This window comes from Triturus cristatus, chromosome 1_2 (assembly GCF_964204655.1).
Source record: "Triturus cristatus chromosome 1_2, aTriCri1.1, whole genome shotgun sequence".
In the NCBI taxonomy this organism is placed as follows: Eukaryota; Metazoa; Chordata; class Amphibia; order Caudata; family Salamandridae; genus Triturus; species Triturus cristatus.
The window spans coordinates 447,386,652-447,401,380 of NC_140580.1; the positions used below are offsets into that span (position 1 = coordinate 447,386,652).

The following is a 14,729-nucleotide window of genomic DNA, read 5'->3' on the forward strand; positions in this document are numbered from 1 at the left end:
TTGATACAAATCTCAAATTGTTTAAGCCTCACTTATTTGTCAGGGTTTTGGTTGTCTTAACTGTAGGCTGCTTCCCTCTAACTTGAATTTCTCATAGTCTGTCCCAAGAATTGAACTGTAAGGGAACTATATTGAAAATATTTGCGGTAGGTCTTCAGTTTGTTCACCCAGATAACAGATGAGCAGCTTTCTCTGAAAGAAAGCAAATCAGTATGGTCAAGGGGGACATGTCGGAGAATACAAGAGCGGAAGAGAGACTCCGATGATGTACGTTTTTTCATTAGAAAAATATAGATAGGCTTTAAATTGAGCATGCCAAAGTTGCAAGATTTGTGAATTCCTTACTTTACAAGTTGAAATAATTTCTCATCAAAGTCACATCTGTATTGTTTTTACCAGTTCTTTATATGTGCTTTTTACAGAAATTCTAGTCACTTGCAAGGTGCATCCGAGTTGCTGTATACAAATGAAAGTCCAGTGTATAAATCTTGACTGATGAAGGACATTCCACTACTATGCCCCTCTTCAAAGTATTACATACACTTAATGGTATACATCAACATGTACAGTTAAAAAGGGTGTATGAAAATGTTAGTCTGTCTACAATATCTCTAATGAATGTCTAACATCGAGGGGTAGGGTGGTGTATCAAGTACAATTTGCAAACAAGCTTTCAGTTCCATTTTCATCACCTTAGTCAGAGCAATGATTTACATCACGTTTGGTAATTCCTTCCAAGGATCAAACTCATTTTCTTCTTTCAGGTTTTCCCATATCACATGAAAGGTAATTTAATTGAGACATTTTTAGTTTTGTAGATCTTTTAGGGGACTGAAATAAAACCATTGGTTTCCAAAGAAATGTACTTTTCCAAGAAATTGAATATACATGATTTGTTTGCTTTTATGTTTTAGCAGCCTTATTCAAATATACTCTGCATAGAGCTTAGGCACGTTGATAGATTTTTGTGTATAATTTAAAACATCTGACCTATTTTTTGTTATTTTTTTATGCTGCTTCCTAATATCAAATATTTACACATACTATAATGTAATTTATGGATCTGTGTATAGCCATTTTCATACACGTTGTGTGGTGTAACATCGGAGTTCAAGATTTATTTTCAGTGCTGGTAATATGTTAGGTGATAAATACAGGCTTAGAAATAAATTCTTCTCTTATTAGCTCAGATTAAAATTCAGGCAATGGGTTTAGCTGCAAATGTACTGGTTTTAGCTGCAAATGAACTGGTTTTTAGGTTAAAGTTGCATATTCCCTTTTAGTAATTAATAGAGCAAGACTCACAATTGTTATATTTTGTGTTAGACTTCTAGATGCAAGTTTTACTTTCTAATAAATCTTTTCACATTCATGCACTAGGTAACAAATTAACTTTGGAAACAAGACCAACCCAGCAAGGAATCGACGTAAGGCAGGAGCTACTGAAGTTCCATTCCACTTATTATTCGTCAAATTTGATGTCTATTTGTGTCCTGGGCAGAGGTATGACATTTCTATGCTTTGCACATCTTGAGTGTAACATTAATTTTCTTTTTGTGATATGTTTTACTATTTTGTGCTTGAATGTGGCAGAAAATAGTCGACTACTTAATCAATTGTCAGCTTGATGGATGTATGACCTCATTATCATGGATTAGCATGCCTTGAAGTCAGTTTGAATGTTTGAGGGAATGGTAATGTGCATGTTAACAAACATTTTCAGACATGAGATGCGCTAGGAACCCACAACAAATAAGCGGATATTGGGGGATGGAACACTTAATAGCTTAATCTGTAGTGCTCTGCTCCCTTCTGTTTCCCTTTCATGAGCTAGCGTTGCATGAAAGGTGTTCACGTAACATTACTTTTTTACTGACCTACCAAGAACAACTTAAATCCTCACTTGGTTATGAAAGGGCATTGGTGGGGTCTGCTCGGGTCAACACCCATGTGCACGCAAACCCCTTCCTACTTTTAACTCCTCATATGCCTCTATCACATTAATTTAGGAGAGCTGACTGGTTTGACCAGTCGGGTACATTTTGCAGGTTATAGCTCACTTGCGACTGTCACGTTTGTCAGCAATACATAATGCTGCCTCCCTAAGTAAGGGAATAGGCTTCACAGACTAGACACATAATTTGTTTGCAAACATTGGTGCGGAACTGTAACTACGAGGAATACTTTGATAGGCCAGGAAGTTTCTGATGATGGTCCCAGACATGCATTCAGTTGTATGGAAGCTACCAAACCTTGGAAATGCATTAATTTATGAGGATGGGTGCTGCAATGGTTTCTTAGAAAATATTGGACTAAAACACACTTAGTGCTATACTAATTTGTTATCCAAGCTAATAGTTATTTTGTGTGGGTTGGACACACTAATTGATTCACTACAAGAGTGTTCTCTATTGTGGCATCAAATCCTGACTATCTTGATTTGGAAGTCATCGAGATTTAATGGAGATTGTCAGGCCTCTGACCTAAGTGACAGGTTTAGTAAAAGTGGTCATTTGTATTCACCACTGTCTACCTTACTACTGATGTAAATGTGTCCATAATGTTAAAATGTCATGCACACGATTAAGAATGTTCACATTATAGTCCTCACTATGTGTGTGTTTTACGTTATACTGTTGGCCTCATAGTGTGTCTAAAATCCCCAAAAGAGTTGATTAAAAAAAACTCATGTACAGGTAGGTAGTCCAGACTATGTTCAGTTTTGGGGAGTGTCAGTAAAAACATTTGTTTAGCTCGTAAGCCATTAGATTATAAACCTACGCTAAATAATTCTATTTAATCCTAAATGAAATAATCATACATAATCATCTACCGTTTCTGCAGCTTCAAACTGATATCACTAAAAATACACTTAGAGAAGTTCTGCTTAAAATGTAGGTGGCATAGGAAGTTAATTCACAGCGTTCTGAATCGTCCTCTGATTGGTGTGTTGCTTCATGGCAGCCCTTGAACTCCCTAGCACCTATACAACATATGGCATATGTGTTGAAGACCCAAGGTACAGATGTTGAGCTCTTGGTGACAAAGACTTCTCCAGTTTTCTGTGGGAGTCTGGAAGAGGAGTGCACTTTTGCGCAAGGCAAGATCAAGATGACATCCCATACTATTGTCTTCCAATGCCCATGGTACGCTGACCCGCACCACAGGCATTTTACCGCTTTGAAGCAGTAACCAATATCCTTTGCCCCTACTTAGAGTGAAGTAAGCAAGCTAAATATCCGTGGCACAGGTTGATCACCTGCAAGTGGGTGTTTAGAGAGAAGCAGCAAAGATAGCGTCTCCCTGATATACTGTACACCACTCCTGTTGACTGAATAGTAAGCATCAGTCAATCATTAGGAGTCAGTGGGGCTATATTTAAGACAAGACAGTAGGCATCTGTGGGAAGCCAGGATGCGCCCCCGTTTCCATAATTCAGGCCTGATCCCAAACGAACGTCTGCCTAACTCTTCAGGTGTTGTGCTACAAAATAGCTAAAGCACAGCCAGTTTTTATGCTGCCTGATTGTAGCATTGCAGTAGAGGTATCAGATTACAATCAGCAGAGTCTTCGTTTTCTTTTTGGCTCTGATTCTAATCCTGTACCAGAACAGTCAGCAAAGACTTCTCTGCAAATCTGCGCTTGGCAGGAATGCAATTATCAGATGCGCTAAAATCTATGATATTCTGCCTTTACTTTCTCATGAAAATGTTCTTTGTTATTCATTTTGGGGATGTAACGTATGGTGGTCCAAATTTCCACTAGCGAGGTGAGCCCTATTTTCTTCCATACTGCCCCCGCAGACAAGACAGAGTCAAAGATAATGTAGGCATTCAAGAAGCAAATGTTTGCGTTGGCCAGCCTAGCCCTGTGGTTTGCCATTGCCAGCTGTTTAAGGGCAATATTCCCATGGTCTCTGGGACATGGTCAGCAAGAGCCTGCCGACAGTCCTGAATGATTTGCTGTCTCCCTGGCTCAAACCATGCAGGATGTTCGGGATGCAGCCAAATAAGTCGTACGATCTGGACTGGACACTACTGACTGAATTGGCAGAGCAGTTGGAAGTAACGTGGTACTTCGATGTCACACATGGATGATATCGACAGGCTCCTCTAGAGACGTGCAGGCGTCGCTCATGGATATGCCTTTCATCAGTTTTCGCTTGTTTGGCAAGAAGACTGGCTCTGTCCTTCAACGCTTCAAAGAAAGCCAGGCCACTGCACATTCCTTGGCCTCTCTACTTCTACTGGGCAATTTCCCTAGCATTTTCATCACCTGTGGGCTACTCCCCAGGTTTGGGGTATTGGCAGCGCCAAGGCCCTCCACCCCCACAACAAGCACCCCAATCTTTTCAGGGGCGGGGATAGGGTTCAAGCAGACAATGTCCAGGTCACCAGGGTCAACAGACTTCCCAGCCACTAAGGCCGCAGCATCCAAACCATTTTAGTGTGCTCTTCGTGAAATAACACCACCCTGTGGGAAGCAGAATGACACCACCCTGTGGGAAGCAGAATGAGGCATTTCCACCATCATTCCTTTCTGCACCTTCCTTCTTTTGGCAAGTTTGTTTTCTTAAAAATGTTTTCAGTGTGGTGGGGAAATGCCACCTCCTAAAACCACCTACTTTAAATTGTGTTGCATTATCGTAAACCAGTGTCTGTAACTGATCTCCATGAGGTGTGCCTGTGGTGTCTATTAGTGGGCCAAGACTACTTCAGGCCAAGACTGTCCCCTGATGCATCTGAACGGAGTCATTTAAGGACGCGGCACTTCGTATCTTTGCACTCTACCGGTTTACTTTGGTGTGCCTTCGGGCCCCACTAAAACCCTGAGGGCTTCAGTTCGGTTCCCCATCGGCAGGTCGGCTTTGAGCTCTTGGTTCACCTCCAGAACCTGCTTGGGGTTCTGGTTACATTTCGGAGACCATCCCACAACTGGCGGCTCAATCAATGTCCGTTCCGGCTGTGTTAATGCCTGCACCAAAGCTGCCAATGCCAGTGGAGGACATTGAAACCATAATTCTGTCTGAACTGAATCTGCCCCAGTCTCGAACAAGTAAATTTTCTACTCTCCCTTTGGACTCAGATAATACTTTATTTTGCAGAGGTCACTCTCCAGTACAACAGGTGTTTGTGTCAGGCTATGATCAGAACCAATCTGCATTTGTTGTTGATGGTGTGATAGTGGAGATTATTTTTTTCCCCTCAATACAATTATGATAGCTTTTTTATTGACTTACATGAGGCCAGTGGGCTAGACACATTTCCTGACAGAGGGTGGGTGCCCCTCACCCCCATCCTCTTCATCCTTCTACTGGAGAGTCTGTGTCCTTTGCCATGGAAATTAGAAGAGCAGTCAAAGTCCTGGATCACTAACTGCATCAAAAAAAGAATTCTTCAGATCGGAACTGGGGAATGCCAAGAATAGACCCCGCAAGCTCTTTGAACTGGTCAAACACCAATCCAATAAACTGGCTAAAACACCGAAGTATCTAATATCATCCGAGGAATTCTCCTCTTTCTTCGCTGACAAAATCACAGTCTTAGGAAATGAACTCTGTGCAGCCACATACTTTCAACCCCTTCCTGACCTGCCTCATCTTTGTGCACTACCCTCACAGGCTTCGCCTAAAAATCAAGCACGCTGGACCGACTTCAAGTGCTGTGACGAAGACTTCGTCTCTAAAATCCTATCTACCTTAAACCCTAACAATCACTTTAATGACCCGCTCCCATTCAGCTGTCAAGCAGCTGCCGCCCAATCCATTATTCCTAGCTGTACTGCAATAATTAACGCCTCTCTCCGGCAGGGATCAATTCCTGACTCTCTGCAAGCCGGCCAAGTGCTCCCCATTTTGAACAAACTGTCGCGGATCCAGCCTCCCCTGACAACTTCAGACCTATCTTCAACATCCCTCTGTTAGCCAAAGTGTTAGAGAAGTGTGTGCAAGAGCAACTAAGTCAACACATCAACAACTTCCACCTACTCGATGACTTCCAATCTGGATTCAGACCTGGGCACAGCACTGAAACTACCATGCTCCACATTGTTGACGATGCCCTCCAAGCCCTTGACCAAGGCAAAACCTGCCTTCTAATCCTCCTAGATCTATCCTCTGCCTTCGACACGGTCAACCATGAAAAACTACTCAAACGCCTCAAACTCAGGATGGGATTGGATTGCTCTGTTTTAGACTGGATTAGGTCCTTCCTCCATAACTGATCGCAGAGATTCCTAATTAACGGCAACTTATCTGCTCCGTCCCCGGTCACGGTTGGAGTCCCTCAAGGATCAACCCTGTCCCCCACCCTCTTCAACCTCTACCTAGAGCCGCTTGCTGAGGTACTACGCACCGCTAATTTCTCCTACCATATGTACGCCGATGACACTCAAATATACATCGAAACTTCATCACTCGAGGAGATTCTCTCCCTGTATGAGGCCCTGAAACTGACTGTCCAATGGCTCGCCTCCAACCAACTCAAACTCAACTAAAAAAAAACAGAATTTCTCCTAATTTCCCCTACAAAAACCAACCCAGAGATTCAGATATGGATCAATGCCATCACAGCCTTAAATTGCCCACCGGCCATCGTGGACTCTGCCAAATCTCTAGGAATAATCAACTTGATGGCCAAATCAGCCAGGTTCCACCTGAGCTACCCAAGGAAGCTGAAACCCTTCATCGATGCTCCCGACCTAAAAAGGACGGTCCAGGCATTGGTCAGCTCTAGACTGGAATATGGCTGTTACACCCTCTCGGGTCTACCCAAGATCTCCCTGGCAACTTTGATAGCCTGCCTCAACGCGGTCGCCAGACTTCTTACCGGCTCAAGGAAATTCAACCACAACTCTCTACATTTGAAAGCTTTGAACTGGCTTTCCCTTGAGGCCAGAATACAGTTGAAACTGGCATGCATCACACACAAGGCTTTATACGCAACCTCCCCTGCTTATCTGGCACAGAAACTAGTGGTATCTGGAGGAATGAGAAACTCCCGGTCCGCCAGAGACCTCTTGTTCCCACCTGTCCGTTTTCGGGGAAAAATAAACTTACAATCGGGCTTTCTCCAGGGCCGCACCAAGAATATGAAACTTGAGGAGCCAAGATGGCGACCGGAGCAGACGCTTGAGCGCCCGGCTCCGCCGGCCCTTGGCCTCGGACTATCATCCTGATTCCTATCCTCGCCGATTTTCGAGGTGCAACGTGCGCGACGACGCGCTGACCACGCCGCCGCTTTCCCGGAGTCTGAGCCCGCCCGGATGCCGGAGTTCTTGGTGCCTTTGTTCTCCGCGCTGGACCCCTGCTCTATTGTGGCCTTGGCCGGCCCCCTGGAAGCTCCGCAGTCACTGGACCCCCGGCGCAAATCTGAGCCCCGCGGCCCCGATCCCGCCTCATACCACGGATTGTCGCCAGATGAGCCGGGGGAGAGACGCCCGGACACCTCCTTCACCTTTCACCTGACGGGCTGGAGTTATAGGGTAAGCCCCGGTGTGGCGGGTCGCCTGCTTCGCTCTGTGGCCCGCGCTGTGGAAGGCTGCGGACCCCCTTCTTCTATTGCCTAGTCGGCTGCAAAGAGAGTCCGAGGGAGGGGAAGCGACTGTTGGCTTTCACCTGTTGCGGCGCAGACCTGAGTGGAATTGCCTCCTTGTTACGACCCCCCCCCCGGCCACTGTACCGTTCAGCGGTAAAACATGGCGTTGATTGCCTGCTCGCTGCTGGGGGGCGATGCTCCGGTCTCGCCCGCTGCCCGCTTCGCCCTCCCTCTATCAGACTCCAGCTCCACAGTGCCGTCCCGGATTGCTGCTGATGTGGGGGCGCAGCTTCCGCTGACATGCGGCTCCGTTCTGGCTGCCCTGCGGGACCTTCGTCTGCAATTGTGTGTTGGCTTGCAAACGCTGAGTGAGCGGTTCGACTCCATACTGTCGGCTGCGGGTCGTGAGCGCCCCGTTTGTTCTCAACAAGACGTGGGTCTGCCAGTGCTTCTGTCCTCTTGCGGGGACGCAACGACTGTGTATAACCGTGCTACACTGGTGTCTGCATCTGGCTTTCCCGGCACCCAGGATCAATCGATCTCCTGCTCAATTGTGGACACTTTGTTTCCCCGTTCATTGCTGCCTGCTTTGTTGTTGCCTGCCTCACCGCGTCCGCAAGAGTATCCAGCTGAGCGACACCTGACGTCCTCGAGGAACCGTTCACGGTGGCCTACGGCTTCTTTTATGTGGAACTCCTGTACTTTACAGGCCTGGTCTGGATTTTATATGGTGCACAAGGGGACCTCAATAGATGATCGGCGGCCATTTTGTGACTCTACTTCTCCATCTTCTCCCAAGCGGCCATATTGTCTTTGTCTGCACGGGCTGCGGGGCCTTCATGTGGGGGCTAGTCTAATCTTACGCCCGCGATCGGGCCAGGGCTAGACTGATTTCTATCACCATGGTGTCACGGATGGGCTGGACTGGGACTGGAACTGTCTGCATACGTTGTGCGCACTTGTCGCGATTTGTCTGCCTTCATTTATATGGTTGTCACACGTTATCTTCACACGACCGCCTTTGGGTGTAGTGGGCTCTTAGTGTGTGGAGACGTAGTTGGCCGGTGGTTTCGGGCGCTCCGAGGTTACGTGGGCTCCTCCCCGCTTTCTTCTTTGGTTTTCTTATTTTCTTTACTCTATTCCTACTTTCTCTCTTGTCTATATTTCGGGTTCATTGGGCGACAGGCACTATGCCGGGGGGGGGGCAGGCCGTAGCCTCCGCATTGGTGTAGGGCGGGGGGGTAAATTACCTTTTCTTTTTGGTTCTATGGGCCTCTTTCTTCTTTGTCTCTGCGCTATACTTGTTTCCGATTCGGGGTCCGGGTGTGGGGTGGATTGAGTGAGGGCGGCTTTGGAGGGGTGCGTATTTACTCATGTGACTATCCTGTTCTATAACTGCATCGCCTCACTGTCTGAGATTTTCTATGGCCGTTTTAATGATGCTGCTGCTCTCCCGTGTGATGAAGCCATCTTGCGGACTCGAATCTCCTTGGTTCTATCCTCTACTGACTTTTTTCTCGATAAAATTATTTTGAAAACCTTAAAATTAACCTTTACTTCTCCTTCCCCTGGTGTCAAGGATCTCTCCAGTGTATAACTCCTGAATCGTTGCTAATCTTGACCATTGACGCACAGGGGTTGTAATGTGTGTCTCAGTGCTTAACCGTTTTGTGGCCGGCCTGATGGTTGTAGGCCCGTATTTGTCCTTTTCATATGCACAAATAAAGGTTTTTAAAAAAAAAAAAAAAAAAAAAAAAGAATATGAAACTCGCTCCCACCCGCCATCAGAAGAATCCCTTCTCTAGCACACTTCAAAAAGTATGCCAAAACTTTCCTCATGGGTAAATTCCTCGCCTAATTTCTGCCTTCAACCACCACAGAGACCCTGATTAACTTACGACTATCGCCTTTCCCTCGGACTACCTATTCACTCCACCAAGAAATTGGGGGACCTTGTCTTGAGTTATTTGCAAATGTAAATTGTACATGCGTGTCCCCCAATCCCCTATGTACCTTGCTCCCCTGCCCCTCTCCAACCGTTTGTATACTCTGTGTCTCTAAGCCTATTTGTACAACTCAATGAACCTTGTAAAGCGCTCTGATACCCTAACAGGTCAAGTTCGCGCTCTATAAAACACTTAATAATAAAAATAACTGCCTTCAATTGAAGTAAAGAAAAATAAGCTCCCAGAGGTCCTACAACCTGGACAATGTTCCTTAGAACGTTTGTTACCATTTAGTGAGGGACTTTCTGATACCCTCATGGGCACTTGCTAAAACCTTTTTCATGTTCACCAGTGAATAGAGAAGTGGCACTTCACCATACACCAGCTCCTGGTGGCCCTGTGTTTCTCATACAGCACTCTACTCTGGAGAGCTTGGGTGTGCGGGTCTCCAAACGCAGTCATTCCAATTCAAGATAGTCAGCATCCATTGAAGTAAGTCATCCATTCTGGGCTGGTCACCATTTTTTTGTTAATTTTATTTATTGAGTTTTGTTAGAAGCAAAAAAGGAAACAAATTGAAAAAGGGGAACATCCCAAAACAAATGCATATAATAATTACCTCCTCGGGGGCGTGGCCTGCTGAGCAGCGAGATGGCCGCTCTCTGAGTGAGCTCCGCCGGCCGGAACGAAATCCTGAAGTAATCCTTCACACCGGGGTGAGACAGAGCTGCCCAAACCTGCAGAAAACGTGCAGGTGGCTGTGAGGCATCGACGGAGGTACGCTATTCCCGCTTTCCATCTGCCTGAAAGGGGCCGTGACCCGCGGAACCTGTGGGTGGCCCTGGCGGAGGCGCCTGCTGGAGCGCGACAGGGGAGAGCCGCGACTCGAGCCCGAGGCGGGTGCTGGCGGCGAGTCCTGTGCTGGGGAGATGACGTGCTGCTGAGGGGGTCCCTGTCTGGTCGGCGCCTGCTGACAGATCCCGAGTGTGCTGGAGTGCGGTGGCGGCCCTCGGACTGGCGACGCGATGTGCTGAGGAGTGCTAGGAGGACGGATGGCGGATCGGAGCGCTGATCACCGTCGCTGACGGCGTCAGATAAGTGGGTGACCCTGGTGGAAGCTGGCTGTGGGGCATTTGCGCTGCGATCCTGTGGGCTAGGGAGCCCGCAGGCTGCTGGAGCTGGCCCCGCGGCGCGTATGAGGCTGGCAGACTCTGGAAGTGGTGGACGCCATTTTGTGGACAATTACTGCAGCTGGCATGTGGTGGTAAGGAGACCGATAAGCGGCAGGGTGCTGGCACGCGACTTCACGGCTGCCGTAGGCGCTCTGTTGGAGACGACTTGAGCCCTTGAGACGGGGGCGCGTGAGATCCGGAGACTGTGAGTCCTACTTGCTGGGTCGCTACCCGCTTTGCCGGAGCGCCGCGGGTGGTATGCCCGGATGGGACGCTGGCGGAGTGATTGAAGGCCAGGGCGAGGACACCGCTGTGCCAGTGGAGGAATGTGGACTGTATAGTTGGAGGCGGCGAGCGGGCGACTAGGTGCTGCTACGGTCCGGCCAGCTGGTTGGTGGATGCGGGTGGGCTCTGGGGAGTTGCCCCCCCCCTGCGCTTCAGGAAGGTAGGCGGACGTCTGCTTGGGTCCCGGCTGCGGGCTGTGTCCACCGTGTGGAACTGTTCTGAGGTAGCCTGGAGGAGACACTGGTGACGGGTGTGGGGGCTCACAAGTGTAAACCTGCTGCCAGGAGTACTGCGGGGTGGTCGCTGCCTGTGCCTCCGGCCTCCATATTTGGGGTCAATCAGTGAGAACGCGAGAGGCGGTGTGAGGGTAACCTGCTGAGGCGCTTCGAACGAGGAGGCGGTCGGGGGCTATTGCTGCTGGTTCACGGCAGGAACCGGTGGAGCTCTCTTCAACATGGGTAAACAGGACTCTAAGCAGCCGAAGCTGACCTTTGACCATAAGCGCGCCACACGTCAGGTGGAGTCGGAGCCGGAGTCCCAGGCGGCGGAAAAGCATGACCTGGCCGCTGACGATCATGGTGAAGATCTACGCACACTGATGCTTGAAATGCGTTCTAGCCTACGAAATATTGACACCAAACTAGACAATCTCACCAGTCAATTAGACTCTGTGAAAAAGCAAGTGGCGACGCATGAGACGCGGTTGGACATGCTTGAGGCTCGCCACTCGGAGTTTCATGAGTTCCAAGTGGAAACGAAGGGCCAGCTCCTGCATATGGACAAATTGTTGGGCATAATTCGTGCTAAGAATGAGGACTTAGAAGCGCGGTCCCGGCGCAATAATCTACGCGTCCCTGGTATTCCGGAGACCACTGCCATATCTAAGATGGAAACCTATGTAACTGAACTCCTACACGAATTGTTTGACCCTAGCCTATCAGCGGGTTTTGTGTTGGAGAGAGCACACAGGTCGCTGGGTCAGAGGCCCCCTGTTGGAGCGCCACCCCGGCCCATCATTGCGAGGCTCTTGAACTACCAAGATCGTGATTTAATCCTTAAACTGGCAAGGGAAAAAGGAACTATCACGCACAAGGGCAATAATATCTCCTTCTACCCTGACTTCACCCCGGCTGTTCAGGCTGCCCGCCGGGAGTTTCTGCCGGCGAAGCGGATTCTTCTGCAGGCGCAGGTTCCGTACTCGCTCCTCTACCCGGCGAAGTCAAAGGTGACCTTTGAGGGGTCTGCCCACATATTCACTGACGCCAAGGAGGCGATGAAGTTGGCCAAACATGTGGGACGCAAATCCACAAAACGACCCAGAGGTGCAGCGGAGGAGGTGGATGGCAGGCTAAGTGACAATGAGTAAACGTGGGTCCCAAATATTGTGTCTTGAGGGAAACGACTTCTGATTATCTCTGAACTTCTCTCCGTTTTAGAGGGTTGTGCACTTGTATAGCCCAGTAATTCCATCGTTGCCATCTGCTATCATGTGTAGTTCCCAATTATTAGGTCTTGGGCGGCTCGTATCCCCTGCAGATCTTCTGGCCACCCTGCGGCATAGCTACACCCCCTCAGGAATGTTCCCTTGTTTACTTAATGTCTCGTTGGGGAGAGTATGGGGATGGCTATTCTACGACCCGGTTGGGGGGTTGGAGTGGGTGGGGGTTGGATGGTTGGGGTTATTGTTTTGTTGTTCACTGCCAGATTTTATTGTATGCTATCTGTGTTGTGTCTTCCGCGTATGGAATGGTCACTGTCAACATGTCTTACTGCACTTTACATAATGTGTGGGGAATGCCCAGGGCGGATAAAACGTTGAACTGTCTTACCTGGAATGTTTGGGGGCTAAATGATCATAGGAAGGCAAGGTTGGTACATGCATATTTGGTGCGGCATTGTGTGGATGTCTGTCTATTGCAGGAAACCCATTTGAACACCGCCCCTGCCCAAAGACTGCGACACACTAGATGGGGGCACGTGTATTCAGCTATCTATTCCAACTATGCCCGGTTGGTGGCGATACTGATCCGTCGGGGGTTGGACTGGCGGGAGGGCTCTGTGCAATGTGACCCGGAGGGCAGATATGTTCTGGTTCAGGGCATTGTGTGTGGCGTTTCGGTGGTATTTGTGGCTGTGTATGGTCCCAATGCTGACTCCCCCGCTTTTTTCCATAAGATTTGGGGGCAGGTGAAAGCCACTGGATGCAGTACAATTATATGGGGAGGTGATTTCAATGCCGTACTTGATGACAAAGCGGACAGGAGGGGGGTAGCTCGTACGCTGAATCCGTTGGCGAGCTCCGCGTTGCGGGAAATACTGCTGGACGGCTCGCTGGTTGATGTGTGGCGGGGTAGACATGAGAATCTAAGGGAGGGCACCTGTATATCGGCTCATGGCGGCGCGTGGTCCCGCCTTGACTTCTGGCTGGTGTCGCGAGACGTCTCCCTGTGGACGGTGCAGGTGGAGCACATGCCCCGCTCGTTGTCAGACCACGCACCCTGCATGTTGAAATTGCTAATCTCTGGTGGTCCGTTCCCGGCGTTCTCGTGGCGGCTCCCGCCTCACGCCTTACTTGATGATGCATTCAAAGAGGAGATAAGGACGGATATCACTGACTACTTCGAATGAAATATGGGATCGGTAGATACCGAGGCATGCCTGTGGGAGGCCTTCAAGGTCGTCGTTCGAGGCCAGTGTATAGCCCGACAGGCGGGTGTGCTGAAGGCGATACGGGGCACCCTGGCAACGCTGGAAACCGATATAAAAAAGCTCGAACGCACTTTCTTCGATACTGGAGGGTCGGAGGTGGCGGGACTGCTGAAAATAAAATTATTGGCATACGACGAGGAGGCGATGCGGGAGGTTAAATTTCTAGGGAAATATGCGGAGGCAAGGCGTTATGGCGAGGGTGGGAGACCGGGGAAGGTCTTGGCGAACATGATTAGACCGCCGCGTCCCGCGACATATATTCATGAACTGCGCACGACGGCTGGCGAGCTGCTTCATAACAAAGGGGAGATTGTAGGAGCCTTCTCGGAGTTTTACTCCCGATTATATACCAACACCCAGGATGCATGTCCGGAGGGGCTTGAATCCTTTTTGGATTCCATTGTGTTGGTGTGGTTCAATAATAAACACAGAGAATATATGGACCTCCCGATAGACGCTGGAGATGTGGCACAGGTCATTAAGAGCTTACCGCCTGACAAGGCGCCGGGGCCTGATGGTCTGACAACAGCGTTCTATGAGGCGTACGTGGATGAGCTGTCGCCCCGGTTACTGGCAGTGTACGAGGGAGCCTTGGAAAAGGGGGTGTTGCCAGCAACCATGCGTGAGGCGCTGATCATCACATTGCTGAGGCCGGATAAACCTGCTGATGATCTGAACTCCTATCGGCCCCTATCTTTGATTAATGTAGATGTGAAGATCCTGGCTAAACTGCTCGCGAACCGGGTGCAGCCAATGTTGCCGTTGATTGCACTCCCAGACCAATCGGGATTTATACCGGGAAGAGAGACCTCCCACAACCTGCGTACGATCTTCGCCTCACTGCATTATCTACACCCTGAGGTCAGGGCTGTGGTGATGTTTTTAGATGCCACTAAGGCCTTTGATACACTTGAATGGCCCTATTTATTCCGTATACTGGAAAGGATGGGTTTCAGCGCACTGCTGCTTAAGAAAATCCGCTTGCTCAACACTTTGCCTAAAGCCAGAGTGCGGGTAAATGGCCTGGTGTCTGAACCGTTCTCCATCTTGCGGGGTACTCGGCAGGGGTGTCCTCTTTCCCC

General features: G+C 48.9%; 1 protein-coding gene across 4 annotated transcripts in view; it reads left to right on the top strand.

The window, feature by feature from the left end:
- IDE (insulin degrading enzyme) overlaps positions 1–14,729 on the top strand; it is a 1,118,175-nt gene that overhangs the window by 239,507 nt on the left and 863,939 nt on the right. For all 4 annotated transcript variants that reach the window (XM_085606153.1, XM_085606152.1, XM_085606150.1 and 1 more), the window contains exon 5: positions 1,381–1,503. In XM_085606153.1, coding sequence (XP_085462279.1) covers positions 1,381–1,503 — 123 coding nt within the window. The remainder of the gene's footprint in view (positions 1–1,380; positions 1,504–14,729) is intronic.